We start from the raw sequence: 16,755 nt of genomic DNA, 5'->3' as shown, positions 1-16,755 counted from the left end.
GTTTGGCTTTGGTACTAGGGTATTGTTGGCATCATAGAAGGAGTTAGGCAATGTTCCTTCTGTTTTGATTTTTTGGAAGAGTTTCAGTATGATTGGTGTTAGTTCTTTCCGGAATGTTTTGTAGAATTCACCTGTGAAGCTGTCTGGCCCTGGGCTCTTCGTAGTTGGGAGGTTTTTAATGACGGATTCTATCTCTTTACTTGTGATTTTTTGTTGAGATCATCAATTTCTTCTTTTGTCAGTATGGGCTGCTTATGTGTTTCTAGGAATTTGTCCATTTCCTCCAAATTGTCATTTTTGTTGGAATATAGTTTTTTAAAGTATCCTCTTATGATAGTCTTTATTTCTGTGGGGTCAGTGGTGATATCTCCTTTCTCATTTCTTATTTTGTGTATTTGCATCTTCTCTCCTTTTTTCTTTGTTAGTCTCACTAAAGGTTTGTCAATTTTGTTGATCTTCTAAAAAAAATCAGCTTTTCTTGTTTATCTTTTCAAGTGCTTTCTTATTTTCTATTTCATTTAGTTCTGCTCTTATCTTTGTTATTTCCTTCCTTCTTCTTCCTGTTGGATTACCTTGTTTTTTTTTTCCTAACTCCCCCAAATGTGCAGTTAATTCTTCAATTTTTGCTCTTTCTTTTTTTTTGATATATGAATTTATGGCTATAAATTTCCTTCTCAGTACTGCTTTTGCTGTATCCCATAAATTTTAGTATGTTGTGTTGTCATTATCATTTGTTTCAAGGTAGTCATTGATTTCTTTTGAGATTTTCTCTGTAACCCACTGTTTTTCTAAGAGTGTGCTGTTTAATTTCCATATCTTTGTGTGAAATCTGGGCCTCTGGCCCTTGCAGATTTCCAGCTTCACTCCACTGTGGTCAGAGATATTATTTTGCATGATTTCGATCTTTCTGAATTCATTAAGCCTTTCTTCGTGGCCTAGCATATGGTCTATCTTGGAGAATGATCTATGTGCGCTTGAGAAAAATGGATATCCTGCTGGGTTTGGGTGTAATGATCTATATATGTCTATTAGATCCAGCTCCTCTAATATACTGTTCAAATATTTTGTTTCTTTAGTGATTCTCTTTTGAGATGTTCTGTCCAGAGTTGATAGTGGTGTATTAAACCCCCCCCCCCCACTATAATTGTAGATGCATCTATTCTTTCATTTAGTTTTTCCAGCGTTTGCCTCGTATTTAGAGGCACCCTTGTTAGGAGCATAAATATTTATGATTGTTTGTTCTTCTTGTCAGATTGTCCCTTTCACTCATATGTAGTATACTTCTTTGTCTCTCACAATTGTTTCGCATTTAAAGTCTATTTTGTCTGATATTAATATAACTACTCCTGCCTTTTTTTGGTTATGGTTTGCTTGTATGATTGTTTTCCAGCCATTCACTTTCAGCCTCCATGAGTCTCTGGGTCTAAGACGTGTCTCTTGTAGACAGCATATAGATGGGTCATATTTCCTTATCCAATGTCCCAGTCTGAATCTTTTGATAGGTGAGTTTAATCCGTTGACATTCAGTGTTATTACTTTCAAGGAATTATTTGTGTTAGCCATATTTTGATTGGACTTGTGTTTGTCATATTTTGTTTGTTTGTTTTTCCCTTCTCTGTTTGTCTTTTTTGTTGCTCTTACACTCTCCTCCAACTCCGCCTGTCCTGTTCTTGCCTTTCTTCCTGGAGAACTCCCTTTAGAATTTCTTGAAGGGGAGGTTTCTTGTTGGCATACTCTTTCAATTTCTGTTTATCTGTGAATATTTTGAACTCCCCATCATTTTTGAATGCTAGTTTAGCTGGATAGAGTATTCTTGGTTGGAAATTTTTTCTTTTAGTACTTTGACTATATCATACCACTGCCTTCTTGCCTCCATGGTTTCAGATGAGAAATCAGCACTTAATCTTATGGAGCTTCCCTTGTATGTGATGGTTTTCTTTTCTCTTGCTGCTTTTAGAATTTTCTCTTTGTCTTGAGCATTGGATAATTTGACAAGTATATGTCTAGGGGTGGGGTTTATGACGATTGGGGTGTGCTGTGCTTCTTGGATATGTACATCTGTCTCTTTCAGTAGATTTGGGAAGTTTTCAGCCATTATTTCCTGCAACACTCCTTCTGACCCCTTTCCCTTCTCTTCTCCTTCTGGGATGCCTATAATACGTATGTTTGAGCATTTTGCATTGTCATTCAGGTCCCTAAGTCCTACCTGGATTTTTTCTATCTTTTTATCGAACAATTCTACTATCTGTTTGATTTCCGATTACTGTCTTCCACATTACTAATTCTCTACTCTGCCTCTTCTAATCTGCTGATATTTGCTGCAAGTGTATTTTTGATTTCTTAAACGGTGGTGTTCATTCCCATCATATCTTATCTTTTTGCGTATGTCTGCAATTTCCCCTCCAAGTGTTGTCTTCATGTTGTTAACCTCTTCCTTTACTTCATTAAATTTGTCTGTGATAAATGTTCTGAGATCTTTAATTGCTTGTGCGAAGTTCTGCTCCCCTTCCTGGTTTTTAGTTTGTTCATTGGATTCAGCCATGTTTTCCTGATTACTGGCTTGGTTAGTAGATTTTTGTTGCTGTCTGGTCATCGTTTTATCTTGACGGGTTTAATCAGTTCCTTAGCTTCTTTGTCTATTCTTGGGGATTCATTAGCTGTTGTGTTTGCGTAAGTGTTATATCTTCTCTTTGTCACTTTGTTCTTTTTATTCTAATTTCTTATTGTTGGTTGAGTTCACTTTAAAGGAAAGTATTAGGGCCGGGGAAAGGCAATTGTGTAAGCAAGGAAAAAGTGTAAAGTAGTACTGGTGATAAATGTTAACAGAGCAACAATATGAGATCTGGGAGGATGGATATTAGATTCATGTAAGTTGTGTAGAGTTATAGTAGTAGGTAGAGTACCTATAATGAGGTAGTCAACTGTATATGGGAGGAATATGGTATGAATTGAAAAGCTATTGTTTTCGTGAGAAAGGGAAAGAGAAAAGAAAGGCAATAGTTTCAAGAGTGGATAACAGACAGAAAACAAAACAAAGGTATTAGAAATTAAGAGTTAGACACTTTGGGGATCAAAAAAAGGGAGGTGGAATATAGGAGAGACAGTAGATGATGGGGGATATCAAGAGGTAGGGGAAAGGGGATAGTGTAGGTAGCCAAAATCAATTCACACAGAAATGAGGCAGCGGAGGATGAGGAAACCCAGCAAATGTGAGGTGTTCCCTGCAACACCTATTGTATAATTAAGATAAAATAAAATAAGAAGAAAATGAGGGACAAGAGAGAGAAAAGAAAAAAAAAGAGAAGAAAGGAAGAAAGAAAAAGGGGTGGGTAAAGGGCGGGGAACAAGTAGGGAAAAGAAAAAAAGATATAGAACAACCACAACAGCAACTACAACAAAACCCCCCCTAAATAACTGGAAAAAAAAAAAAGACTTTGGGGATACACTGGGAGAAAAGACTAGGAGATAATGCAATGTTAGCAATCAGGACATTAAAAAAAATAAAAAATAAAATAAAAATAAAAACAAAACAAAACTAAAAAGAAAAAATGCAAACATTGAGGGCTAGCACATTCAAGGACCTCAGATGGACCTCAAGGCATGATGGATTCAGGGATGGAAAGTCTGAGATATTGAAGACTTAAGAGATGTGAGTCTCTGGGGTGTGGGCCACCAGGGTTTAGGGGACTCAGACCTGGCAACCTCAAGTCTGGTTAACAGGGAGCCTGGGAGCACCGCAGTGCAACATAGCCTTCAGGGATCCCCGCAGCTGGGTGCCAGCCCTATGGGTGAGGTCACACCTGCAAACTCTATCTTATGTGTCTGAACTCCATGATTCACTCACTCACTGGGGTCTATTCTGTGGATGTATGACCAATTCGACTTCAGGATACCTCCCACCCTGTAAGCCCCCGCAACGGCCACTTGGGAGCACCTCTACACTGCAGCCAATTTAATGACACAGATCAGTAACCAGGCCCGGGGGTGGGGCTCCAGCCGGAAACGCCGATAACAGAGTCCAAAACCGAAATTCCCACACTTTGCAAAATAGTCCCCTAATCAGCTTCCGGACATCTCCCACCCTGCCAGACCCTGCAACAGCCTCCTGGTAGCGTCTCTTTATTGCTAGTAATTTAAGTCCGCTGCAGATTGGCAGCCGGGCTTGGAGGGAGGCAGGGCTCTAGGCAGAAGTGCTATTATTTGTGTCCGCAATCAAAAAATTCCCCGCTTTGCAATAAAAGTCCTGTTTGTCTCCCCAAATCGGTCTGCAAAGGCCTCCTGTCCTCTTAACCCCCCAATATCCCTCTCAGGGCTTATGAATTCCCCAGTACCGCAGAGCCTCCAGAAATTGCCGCCGCAGCGCCAGTGCTGCGGCTCCACCCACCCCAGGAGGGAGCGTCCCGCCCGCAGCTCCCACCTCCATGTAATAGAGTCTCAATTATATCTTATAGACGAATTTTCTCTGTTACCTTCCCACCAAATCGATGTCCAGACACCTCCTGCCCTGCAAAAATCCCGAAACAGCCTGGTCCCGAAGAACCTCCAACGCTGCCACAAATCATAATTAACTGCACTTTGGCTCAAGCTTTCCAAACCATTCTTCCTTAAGTCTTCACCAAAGGCTCCAGCTGAAACATTTTTCCTTTCTCTAAACTAGAGATTTCCAAAGTGGAGGTAAATATCCCGAGAGACACAATTACAAATCATTGTAATTAAGTAAGAAAATATTAGAACTCCTATTTGTATTTTTCAGCCAAAAATAAGAAAGAAATTAAGTTTTACTTATATTTAATACACAGATTGACTTTTGTTCTCACTCATTCCGGGCAAAGGGTGAGTCTTTCCCCAGGCAAATGTGTTGTCAGCCATTGCTTTATTTATTTGATTCCTTTCAGGAATTTCCAAGACATGGTTGTTAATGTGTTGCTCACATAAGTGGGCTTGTTTCATTGTGTAGACATTTTTCCTTACAACAGTTTTTGAGTTTAAGAAGTGCTTTTTTAAAAAAAAAAAAGATTTATCTCCCCCACTTTGTCTTTTCTCTGTGTCCATTTGCTGTGGGTTCTTCTGTGTTCTCTCGTATCTCATCAGGTGGCACTGCAGATGCGTGTCTCTTTTTCTTGCGTCATCTTACTGTGTCAGCTCCCTGGAGGCTCTCCTTGGGCCGGAGGGACATCCCTGCCTCCGCCAGCTCACCACAGGAGCCAGGAGGTCCCCTGTATGGAACCCTTGGCCCCCGATATGGTAGGCAAATGCTCTGTTGAGCCACATCCACTTCCCAAGAAGTATTTTTAATAATTAAAAGTACAACTCTGCCACTTTAATTGGCTGAAAAGCATCGATGCCAATTACAAATGCAAAAGTGGGAGGCGGGGGAGGCGCTGGGAGCAGGCAGTGCCCCTGGGTTAATGTGCTGTGATGATTTATTATTCTGTAAAGACTCACATTGAAGAGAACTTTATCGTGATTGTTTAATCTTGCAGGCCACTGTGCCAAGGGCAAGAAACAGCGGCCTCGAGGGAGGAGCGGCTCGGCGGCCCGCACCCCTGGAGGTAACCTTGGGCATCTTTCTGAGCTTCGCAGGCCCGGCATCCCCGCGGCCACCTCGAGCGCCCCGGGCGGCGGCTCCAGCTGGGGTCTGGCTCCGGCGCCTGCTTCCAGTGCGGCCGCACCCCGCCCGCCTGTGGCAGCCCCTGCCCGGGTGCTGGCCCAGCGACCCCGGCCGCGGAAGGGGCCCCTGCAGCGGGCATTGGGGTGGTAGGGTGCGGGGTGGGAGGGGCACTGGGCGCCGTTTCTGTGCGTCCCCACTGCCCTTGTCGCACAGTAGGTCCCCGTCCCGACGAGGCACCCTTCCTGGCGCGCCCACTCTGTGACCCACACTGACTACCCGGCGTCTCTTGTCCTCAGGCACCGCTGGGGGGCAGCCCAGAAATGTTCCCATTTTACTGAGCAGGGACCCGAATGATACCCAAGGTTACAACAGTTTTTAAAATAAGTTTGGCAGTGATTTTATGTGACATAGAGGCTCACTAGTTATTTCATGGCTCAGCCCCTCAAAGAGCTGTCAGACCGAAAGATGAATTACTCTTTTGTTTTAAATCTTCCATTTAAATATTCCACATTTGCCAGGCTTTTCTCTGATGAGAAGTGGTTGTCAGTGGTTTGCCAGCTTTAAACTTCCAGGGTCCTCCTAACACCATTTAGCAGCAGATTATACCCTGATCTGAATTTTAGGTCTTTTTCTAAAGGGGCATGGCTTTGGGACTGACTTTAACAACTTGGACAATGGTCTGTTCTCATGAAGCATCTGGTGTCCCAACTTAAAACACATGAGAGATGAGTGTCACCGGAGGCCTTGTTAAGATGAGGAAAGAGGAAGCTGAAGAGCAGAAGGCAGAAGGTGCCAGGGGATGGCGGAGGAGGCTACTCACCTGGTTGCAGACGGGCTTGTACTTGAGCCCTGGCTTGTTCAGGATCATCTCCAGCTGCTTGCGGTTAAAGTTGGACACACCAATGGACTTGGTCAGTCCTGCATCCTTACACTTCTCCAGGGCCTGGGAGGAAGAGGTTGGGAGGCATAATCTGTGTAACAGCCTAGAGCAGAGGAAGATATATACTAGCTTGCATTTATTCGTGGGGATACTCCTAGTGGCTGGAGAGTGGGAGAGAATATCAAATAACGGGAGAGGAAGTCCTCAAAGGTGTAGTTGTCAATAAATAAGATAGGAATTAACTGAGTAGAAGGAAAATGAAAAATAGGAAAAAATATTTTGAAAAGGGTGATAAGGTAGAGTGAGGGAAGAATGCAAGTGGCCAGGACCCACCTGAAGGAGCCAGCATGATCTTAGGTGAATACCTGGAAGAACTTGCCTGAGAAGGAAGTGGAGCCAGGAAGTGGAGCCAGGTGCAGCACAGGAAACAGGAAGAGAGACTTAGACCAGCTCACTGACTCCCTATTTTCTCCTTGATCTCAGTTTCTCTTATTGTCCACTTCATCCACTCTGTTCCAGGCACAAGTGTCCCCTTGTTGTTCCCTGAACGTGTCAGAGTCTCTCTTACCTTAAAAACCTTGCTTTGCCTTTTTTTCTGCCTGTAATACACTTCCTCCAGATATCCACATAATCTATTCCCTTGTCTTCTGCAAGGCTTTGCTCAAATGCCCCCAACTCAAAAAGGCCTGCCCTGCACACTCTGTTTTTGTTTACCTATGGCCCAAATCTAACCTGGTACTCCCAGTTTCCCTTACTCAGCTTTTCTTCCCTCTCCTCACTCCCACCCCAGTACCCCAGTACCTAGCACTCCACAGGGGCAGGGGACACAGAGAGACATTTGTTTTTTTCAGTCATGTTGTCTTAGTACCTAAAACAGGGTTTGACACTCAATAAATATTTGTTAAATGATTGAATGAATGAAATGTAAAAACAGAAGCAGAGGGACATTCAAGGACTTGTCTGAGTTGACACCAGTTCAGATATGCCTTTCCCAAATTCCTAGTTCATCCTCTTTCCCCCAGGGTGCAGAGATGGTCTCTCTGGAGCTGCACTCACCTCCCATGTGGTAAGGAGATCCACTGTGTCAAAAAGAAATTTTCCATGCATGTCCTTTGGGTACAAATCCTCCCCAGGCTGGAACACAGGAAAGGAGTGGTTTGGGTAAAGCTATATCGGGCCTCACACAAGCTGTTTGGAGTCTATAGGCCTTGAGGCTGATGGAATAATCCCTCCTTACTCTTGAAAGGATCAGTGAAGTTGGGCTAAAGGGAAAGGAAGTATATTTAGGAAGCACACTTTCTGGAAATGCTTTTAACTGCTAAAAGTTTAATAAATAGGAAATCTGGGACAGCCAGGACTCTGCCCTGGGGAGAGTGTAGAGTTCAGCCATGGCCCAAAGGGCTCTTTGGTCCAGACTCTTGTGGGATAATCCTTTCCTGTCCTTGCTTTCCACCCGGAGATGGTCATATGGCAGGGTGACTTGTCGGTATCCCAAGTGCTGAGTCTCATCCTCATTAAATTTCCTGTCCCTCAACTAACTCCAAATGGGGATAATCCCCAGACACCAGTGGTAATGGGGTTGAGATTCAAGAGCATGAAGCCTTAAATATATGGGTAGTGTGTCCACAAGACTGAGGCAAAGATGTCGAGACCAGTGAACTCTTGTCATTCTGGGGCTGGAATAGCAAACTGAGGTGGAAGCAGCTTCAGCAGAAAAATAATCTTAAAGTATTATATATGTTTCTTCTCATCCTCATAAACTATATTTTATGTTTAGCTTCTAATTTAGACAGCAATTACATTGATCACTAACACAAAATTACTTTTGCTAACCTTCAGAGGTACTGGGAAATGAATAATATAGAGATTCACATAGCTCAGCTGAAGTTTCTTCAGTGATTTTTCGAGGGCTGTTTGGACCAATTCTGGACGGAGAAAGGTGCTCCACAGCTGCAATGATGGAAAAGTGTAGAAGTTGTGTGTTATTTCAAGAGCTTTAGTAGAGATTAATAAAACAATAAATAACAATAAAAAACCCTCCATGTTAGATGGGAAGTGACAAGTTACACCCATGAAGTGCATAAGTTCTTTAGCATGATAGGCGGTTTTTATACAGAATTGAGACTATATAGAAAATACAAATATCCTACAACAGAAGTTCTCAGTCTTTAGCATATATAAAACATTCCTGGATTGCACTTCACATATCACAGTATCTAGAACTCCAAGTGAATATAATTAGGAAATTCTCTGTTGACTATATTAGATTTTCCAAAAGAATGTTAGGCTCATTAGGAACATTTTTTTGGGGGGGGAGGGTATTTAGAAATTTCATTTTAAGAATTTAAGGAAAAATAATCTAAAGGGAAATTAAACAAAATGATTAAGGTTAAGGAAACAAGGTAAGAGTAAGAAGGTAGTGCTCTTTCTCTATGAGGTCTCAGACCAGTCCTCTAGAAACGGAAAGAGTCGCTACTGGATCCATATTCCTAGAAGGAAAAGATGTCCATGGATAGACCTGCAGAGGATTCATTCAGCATGGGCCTCAACTCTGTTCTCAGGCCTTTTCACCCTAAATATGAATGACTTTTTTTTCCCTGGCAGTCATCATTCAAGGAACACTAGGGGAAAAAATTCCTGCTTCGTTAATTTTCCCATCTGACTCAAACATCTAGGTTTAAGTGGATATGAAGAATATTAGACTAAAATAGCTTAAGAGCTAAAAAAAATTACCTAAGTACTTTTACAAGCACTGATTTGATCCTTACATCAATTCTGAGGTATTAATATTCCTACTTCACAGGGAAGATAAATGTTTATTGGCCACCTAAAAGATTGAACTGTGAGGACTAATGCGTAGAGGTTAAGATCCTTTGACATTTGGTTAAGAAATTTTACAAAGTTACATTGATAAAATAATAAAGAGCTAAAATTTGATCCTACTTTTATCTGATTCCAAAGTTCACACACCTTGACTAAATCACATTACTGCAATACTATAGCTAAGAAAGAGTAAGTCACTTTTTCAGAACTTAAGTATTGTAGAGTTGGAAGAGCCAAATCCATCTCTGAGAATTTAAACATATAATGATAATAATAACAACAGCAAATATTTTTGCACATTTAAAATGTACCAAGGGAAGCGGATGTGGCTCAACTGATAAGAGTGTCTGCCTACCATATGGAAGGTATAGGGTTCAATACCCAGGGCCTCCTGGCCCAGGTGGTGAGCTGGCCCACGTGCAGTGCTGCCATGCGCAAGGAGTGCTGTGCCATGCAGGGGTGCCCTCCACATAGGGGTGCCCCACAAAAAAGGAGCACACCCCATGCGAAAAAAGTGCAGCCTGCCCAGGAGTGGCACCACACACACAGAGAGCTGACGCAGCAAGATGACACAACAAAAAGAGACACAGATTCCTGGTGCTGCCTGACAAGAATGGAAACAGACATAGAAGAACACACAGCAAATGGACACGGCAGACAACGGGGGAGAGGGGAGAGAAATAAATAAATCTTTAAAAAAAAAAAAAAGTACCAAATACCTTTCTAAGAGTTTTACATGTTATTTGGGGGGTGTATTTTTTTATTTTTTTAGAGAAGTTGTAGGTTTACAGAAAAATCATGCAGAAAATATACAGTTCTCACATACCACCATCCTATTATTAATACCTTGTATTAGTGTGGTACATTTGTTACAATAATGAAAGGATATTATTATAAGTATACTGTTAACTATAGCCTATGGTCTACCTTAGGTTTCACTGTGTTGTATGGGCCTATTTGTTAAAAAAAATTTTTTTTCTAGTAACATATATATAACCTAAAATTTTCCTTATTAGCCACATATTTTTTTGTTGTAATAGTCATGAAAACCCTGTAGGATAAATAATATTTGCTTTATTTTGTAGCTTTGTAAACTGAGTTTCAGTAGTTTGTCCAAAGTCACAAATTTAGAAAGTGACAGAGGCCAGATTCAAATACAGGGAATCTGACTACAGAACCCAAGTCCCTAACTGACATATTCCTAACCAGCCTTCCAATGGTGCAAGGTTTGAGAGTGAATGAAGATTAAACCAATGGGAAAAGAAATTTGCCAATGATGTGCCAGCTTATTCAGATACAGTTGCAACTACACACAGTACCTTTGAAGTGCAGAATATGTCCTGTCTCGTCACAGTGCCACTGTCAATCTTCTTCCGGATGGCCTGCCCAATCTCTTCTTCATTTTGGTACAAATAAGCAGAGTCAATATGGCGGTAGCCTACATCAATTGCAATCTTGATGGCCTTTTCTACTTCACTCTTAGGAACCTAGATGAGCATAAAAAGATAAGGACATACTTGATTGAGGAACAGATGGCCAATTCCATAAGCAGAGCTACTTCACAGAACCTAAGGCTTTTCCAAGACTCATGCTAAGAACTAGAGGTGATAAAGCTAAATGTTGAGTAATAACCAACAGTAAATGTTTAACAACTGACTCTCTGAAAAAAAAAAGTCCTGATTTGTAATATTTGCCAATTTCTATGCTGTAAATATTCTCAACATTGCTTACTAGGAAGAGATGTCCACAATCAACTGTTGTGTGTGCATGCAGGTTGGCTCCAGGACATCACTGGGTTTAACTCTCTACCTATAGAGTTACACTATCCATCAATATACATTAATAAATTAATTTTATTCTATAAGAGATTAAACTGGTTTCAACCCAGAAAGCCAATGCTAATAATTATGTATCAATGCAAGAAAGATGTAAATTTAGACATAATAAAATAGTGACTTACCTATCTGAACTTGGAGAAACACTTCAAATTACATTTGAGGAAGAACAAAAAGGTAAAAAATAAAACTTTTTTTCAATCAAAAATATATCATAATTAGTTCTTTTGTTGTTGCTGCTGCTAAGAAATTAGAACTAGTCCTTAGGTGTCACTTTCTCCTTCACAACCTTGTTGTTATTATTCTTGAAGTTCTCTTGAAGTCATCCATAATTTTTCCCTCTCCATTACCCTCCTCTCCCTTGCTCAGTAATTAAAATGTCTCTTGGGCATCTATTTTCATTTCTAAGTCCTGATTAGTTAACTGAGACCCATGGAGATTAAGTGACTGCCCCCAGTTAAAGAGCCAAGTAAAGATAAAACAGAACTGCATGCTAGTCTCCTTTCCTGCAATCCTCAGTATTAAACATGATATGCTTCCCATGTTGGAGAATCCTATAACTTTCTTTGAACAATTATAAATTAAACCACTGGAAATGTGTCCTTGTAAAATTGCAGGGTTTAATCTAAAAAACTTGTATGGAGTTTAGTATTTCCAGCAGAGGGAAAATTTCAAAGAACCTACACCTGGACAACAGGAGAGAGTAACAAAACAGACCTACTGCCTCAAATCACTGAAATAACATACTTCTGTCCCTCTTGATATGCTGCTGGTCCAAGTGTGGTCTGTGGACAAGTAGCATTGGAATCACTTGGTAACTCACTGGAAATGTGGATTTTCAAGTCCTATCCCAGACCTACTCAATCAGAATCTTTAGGGGTGGGGTACCAAATGTGCATTTTTAACAAGATCCCAGTTTATATACCCATTAAAATATGAAAAGCACCAACTTCATGTACAAAACATCCTATCTTGGAAAGAAACTTCTTGCCAGCAAGAAAAGTGAAATCTACCTGAATTTTCAAAATTCACAGTGACTGATTCTAATCAGGACCTATGTCTGCCATTCCTCCATCTCCAATATTATATGATTACCTGATCAGGGGCAGAGGTGCCAATTCCCAGGAGAGGCATGAAGTGTCCATCATTCAGTTTTACAGAAAGGGATCTAATTTGATTCATGATCTTTTACTCTTTTGGAGAAAGATATAGATTTTCTTCTTTATTAAGAGAAACCTGTAGAAGGAAAAAAATAGTCCAATTGCTATTTTTAAATAATAGATTTATTGAGATATAGTTTATACACCATAAACTCACCCCTTCAAAGTATACAATCCAATGACATTTAGTATATTCACAGTCGTGCAGCCATCACGTTTTAGAACATTTTCATCATCCTAAAAGAATTCCCATACTCATTAGGAACCATTCCCTATTCCCCTTCCCTCCAGTCCCAACAACCACTAATCTACTTTTGTCTCTGTAGATTTGCCTGTTCTGATATTCGTGACTGCCTTCTTTCGCTTAGCATAATCTTTTCAAGGTTCATCCATACATTCATGTCACAGCATGTATCAGTTCTTCATTCCTTTATATGGCTAAATAATATTTCATTGTGTGGATATTCTACATTATGTTTATCCATTCATCAGTTGACAGAAATTTGGGACTTTATGAAAAATGCCACTATGAATATTCATAAGCAGGCATTCAAACACTTGAGCTGCATCTCTCCCATAGTAAGTTTGAAATCAAGAAGTGTGCAAGCCCCCCACCTTTGGTCTTTCCCAAGATTATTTTGTCTATTCTATGTCATTGGTATTTCCATACAAATTTTAAGAATACCTTATTACATTCTGCAAAAAAGCCAGTTGAGATGTTGATAGGAATTGCTTTGAAACTATAGATCAACTTGGGGAATACTGCAATCTTAACAATATTGTCTTCTAATCCAGGCATTAGGGTGTCCTTTCCTTTATTTAGGTATTTACCTTTCTTCAGTGATGTTTTGAGGTTTTCAATGTACAAGTCTAGCACTTCTTTGTTATGTTCATTCCTAAACATGGTATTCTTTTTGATGTGTTCATTCCTAAACATGGTATTCTTTTTGATGTTATTGTAAATTGAATTGTTTTGTTAATTTCATTTCCAGATAATTCATCACAAGTGTATAGATATACAATTGATTTTTGTATGTTAGTCTGTATCCTGTAAACTTACTGAACTTCTTTGTAGGATTTTCTGTATTTACAACATCATGTCATCAACAGGTAGAGATAGGTTTACGTCTTCCTTTCCATAGTGTTAAATAGTGTCCCTCCAAAATTCATGCCCACTTGGAACCTTAGAATGTGACTGCATTTGGAAATAGCATCATTGCAGATGTAATTATTTAAGTTAAGGTGAAGTCAAACTAGATTGGGGGTGGCTCTAGAGCCAGTGACTCATGTCCTTATAAGAGGAGAGGATACAGAGAAACACACAAGGAAGAAGCCCGTGTTATGGTTGAGACAGAGATTAGAATCATTGATCAACAAGGCAACAGAAGACAAGGATTGTTGGGAGCCATCAGAAACTAGGAGAGGCAAGGAACAATTCTTCCCTAGAGCCTCTGGAAGGAGAATGGCACTGCTGACACCTTGACTTAGGACTTCTAGCTTCCAGCGCTTGAGGAAACAAATTTCTGTTTAACAGATTGTGGTCATCTGTTACTGCCACTTTAGGAAACTGATACTTTTCAATCTGGATCCCTTTTATTTCTCTTTCTTGCCTAAATTCCCTGGCTAAAACCTCCAGTCCCCATTGTTTAATAGAAATGGCAAGATAGAATCTTAGTCTTGTTTCTGATCTTAAGATAAAAACATTAAATCTTTCTCCAATAAATACGATGCTAGTTGTGGGGTTTATAAGATGCCATTTATCAGGTGAGGAAGTTCCCTTCCATTCCAAGTGCTGGATGTTTTTTGTTTATTGTTTTTTGTTTTTTAAATCATGAAAGGATGTTGGAGTTTGTAAAATGTTTTTTTTTTTAATCTATTGAAACTATCTGTGATCCTTTATTATAGCAATATGATGTATTATATTGATTGAGTCTTTTGGATGTTAAACCTATCTTGCATTTCTAGGATAAAGCTCACTTGGTCATGGTGTATACTTCTTTTTATATGTTGCTGGATTCAATTTGCTAGTATTTTATTGATGAATTTTTCAACTATATTAAGGATATTTGTAGTTTTTGGTCCTTGTAATATCTTTGTCTGGTTTTGGTATCTGGTAATAGTGGCCTCATAGAGTGAGTTGGGAAGTGTTCCCTCCTCTTCAGTTTTTTAAAAGATTGGTGTTAATTCTTCTATAAACATCTGGTAGAATTCACCAGGGACGCCATCTTAGTGAAGGCTCTTCATTGTGGGAAGTTTTTTTTTCTTTCTATTATTTACTTGTTATATGTCTATTCATTCTTGGATCAGTTTTGGTATTTTTTATATTTCTAGGAGATTGCTATGTTATCTGTATCTAAATTGTTGGTATAAATTTGTTGATAGTTGACTTAGTTTTCCAGAGTTGCTTTCACAAATACCACATAATGGATCAAGGCAAACACAGGAATTTACTGTCTCACAGTTTCAGAGGCTAGAAGGCTAGCTTCCCCCTGGGGTCGACAGGTCTCCAGTGCTGGCTTGCCACAATTCTTGAGGTTCCCTGGCCTGAATCCTTGCCTCTTGTTACATGGCAGTGTCCTCTCCTTTCCTGTTTCTATGACTTGTGGGTCTCTTTTCCAAGGCCTCCAATAAATTGGATTAAGACCCACCCTCATTTAATTGGGCCACACCGTAACTAAAAGCATTATCTTTAGGACACCCTGTTTACAATGGATTCATACAGATTAAGAACATGCCTAGGGAAGTGGTTGTGGCTCAACTGATAAAGTGTCTGCTTACCATAAAGGAGATCTGGGGTTCGGTACCGTGTGGTGAGCTGGTCCATGCACAGCGCTGCAGTGTGCAAGGAGTGCCATGCCATGCAGGGGTGACCCCCGCATAGGGATGCCCTATGCGCAAGGAGTGCACCCCACAAGAAGAGCCACCCAATGCAAAAAAAGCATAGCTCGCCTAGGAGTGGCACCACACACACAGAGCTGACACAGCAAGATGACGCAACAAAAAAAGAAGTGACAGTTTCCCAGTGCCACATGACAAGAGTGCAGGTGGATACAGAAGAACACACAGCAAAGAGACACAGAGCAGACAATATGGGGAAAGAGGAGAGAAATACATACATAAATCTTTAAAAAAAAAAAAAAAGAACATGCCTAAATTGGGGTACATAGTTCAATCTAATACAATAGGATAATATTTTTACTCATGTGAGGTGGGTTGTAATGTCCCTCTTTCATTCTTAATTTCAGTACTTCAGTATTTTCTCTCTCTTTTTATTTTCTCAGCCAGTCTTGCTAATTCCATCGTTTTGGGTTCATTGGTTTTCTCTATTCTCTACTCTATCCATTAATTATTATTTTAAATTGATTAGTATATAAAAATTAAAATTTTCTCAGTTTAAATTTAAAATATGGTACATAGCAATTAGACACAACATATATAAACAAAAGCTTTTTGAAATCTTCAATAACTTATTTTTTTTTAGGAGGTACTGGGGATCGAACCCAGTACCTTGTACATAGGAAACAGGTAATCAACCACTGAGCTACAACTGCTTTCCCTCAATAACTTTTTAGAGTATAAAGGGGTCCAAAGACCATTTTATAACTGCTACTTTAATGAAATGATAATTTCAAATTTATTTAAAATATTCCAGGTTATGGGAAAAATGTGAAAGGCTGCCAATTCATTTTATGAGCCAACATAACTTTGATAACAAAACCTGATAAATGAACCAAAAAAGAGAAAAAACTTTAGTTCAAGCAAACATTTACAAACATAGATGCATAATTTTAAATAAAAATATTAGCTAATAGAACCTAGGACTGTATCAAAATAATAACATATGCTAAGAATTCAACTTTTCTTTAGCCAGGAATTGACTAAAGTTATGAAGAGAAATTCAGAGAAGAGATCGAAATGGCCACAAAGATAATAGAAGATGTCTAATTCACTCGTAGTTAGGGAAAAGCAAATTAAAGTAGCAAATAAATTTCACTTTTTAGCCACCTACATGGCAAAATATAAATGGGCCATAGTATCTGTTGTGGGCAAGAGTCTGGCATCTACTGCTGCCAGAAATGTGACACTGATTTTAAAAAGCCATCTACCAACAGATTTCATATACCTTTTAACACAAAAATTAAAGCTGTCATGTAATGTTACATGTATAAGGAAGTTTCACATCACCTTGTTTAGTGCCAAAACTGGGAGCCAAGTGAACACTTACCCACGAGCTAATCTCTGAATAATTATAGTGTCTTGACCCATGTTACACTAGTGCACTTGGAGGAATTTCCAAGTACTAGATGTAGAAAGCTGTGCATCAGGACCCAGTTTTGTTAAACAAAGACCAAATAATTTTCATATGTTGTATTTATAGTATGTAAGTATATATATAAATATATATACTTAAGCATATGTTATATGAGCATGGAGAAATTTTGGAAA

General features: G+C 39.6%; 1 protein-coding gene across 4 annotated transcripts in view; it reads right to left on the bottom strand.

Moving 5' to 3' along the window:
- LOC101433437 (dihydrodiol dehydrogenase 3-like) overlaps positions 1-16,755 on the bottom strand; it is a 111,173-nt gene that overhangs the window by 77,912 nt on the left and 16,506 nt on the right. For all 4 annotated transcript variants that reach the window (XR_009182044.2, XR_009182045.2, XM_004477367.5 and 1 more), the window contains exons 2-6: positions 12,245-12,385; positions 10,634-10,801; positions 8,325-8,441; positions 7,548-7,625; positions 6,432-6,554 (exon numbers count right to left, since the gene is read on the bottom strand). Coding sequence is in view for 2 of the 4 variants with exons in the window: in XM_004477367.5 (XP_004477424.1) it covers positions 6,432-6,554; positions 7,548-7,625; positions 8,325-8,441; positions 10,634-10,801; positions 12,245-12,331 (573 nt within the window). In the remaining 2 variants the exon portion in view is untranslated. The remainder of the gene's footprint in view (positions 1-6,431; positions 6,555-7,547; positions 7,626-8,324; positions 8,442-10,633; positions 10,802-12,244; positions 12,386-16,755) is intronic.

Source organism: Dasypus novemcinctus, chromosome 20 (genome assembly GCF_030445035.2).
Source record: "Dasypus novemcinctus isolate mDasNov1 chromosome 20, mDasNov1.1.hap2, whole genome shotgun sequence".
In the NCBI taxonomy this organism is placed as follows: Eukaryota; Metazoa; Chordata; class Mammalia; order Cingulata; family Dasypodidae; genus Dasypus; species Dasypus novemcinctus.
Note: the sequence above shows the minus strand (reverse complement) of the source record. Positions and strands in the feature narration are given on the sequence as shown.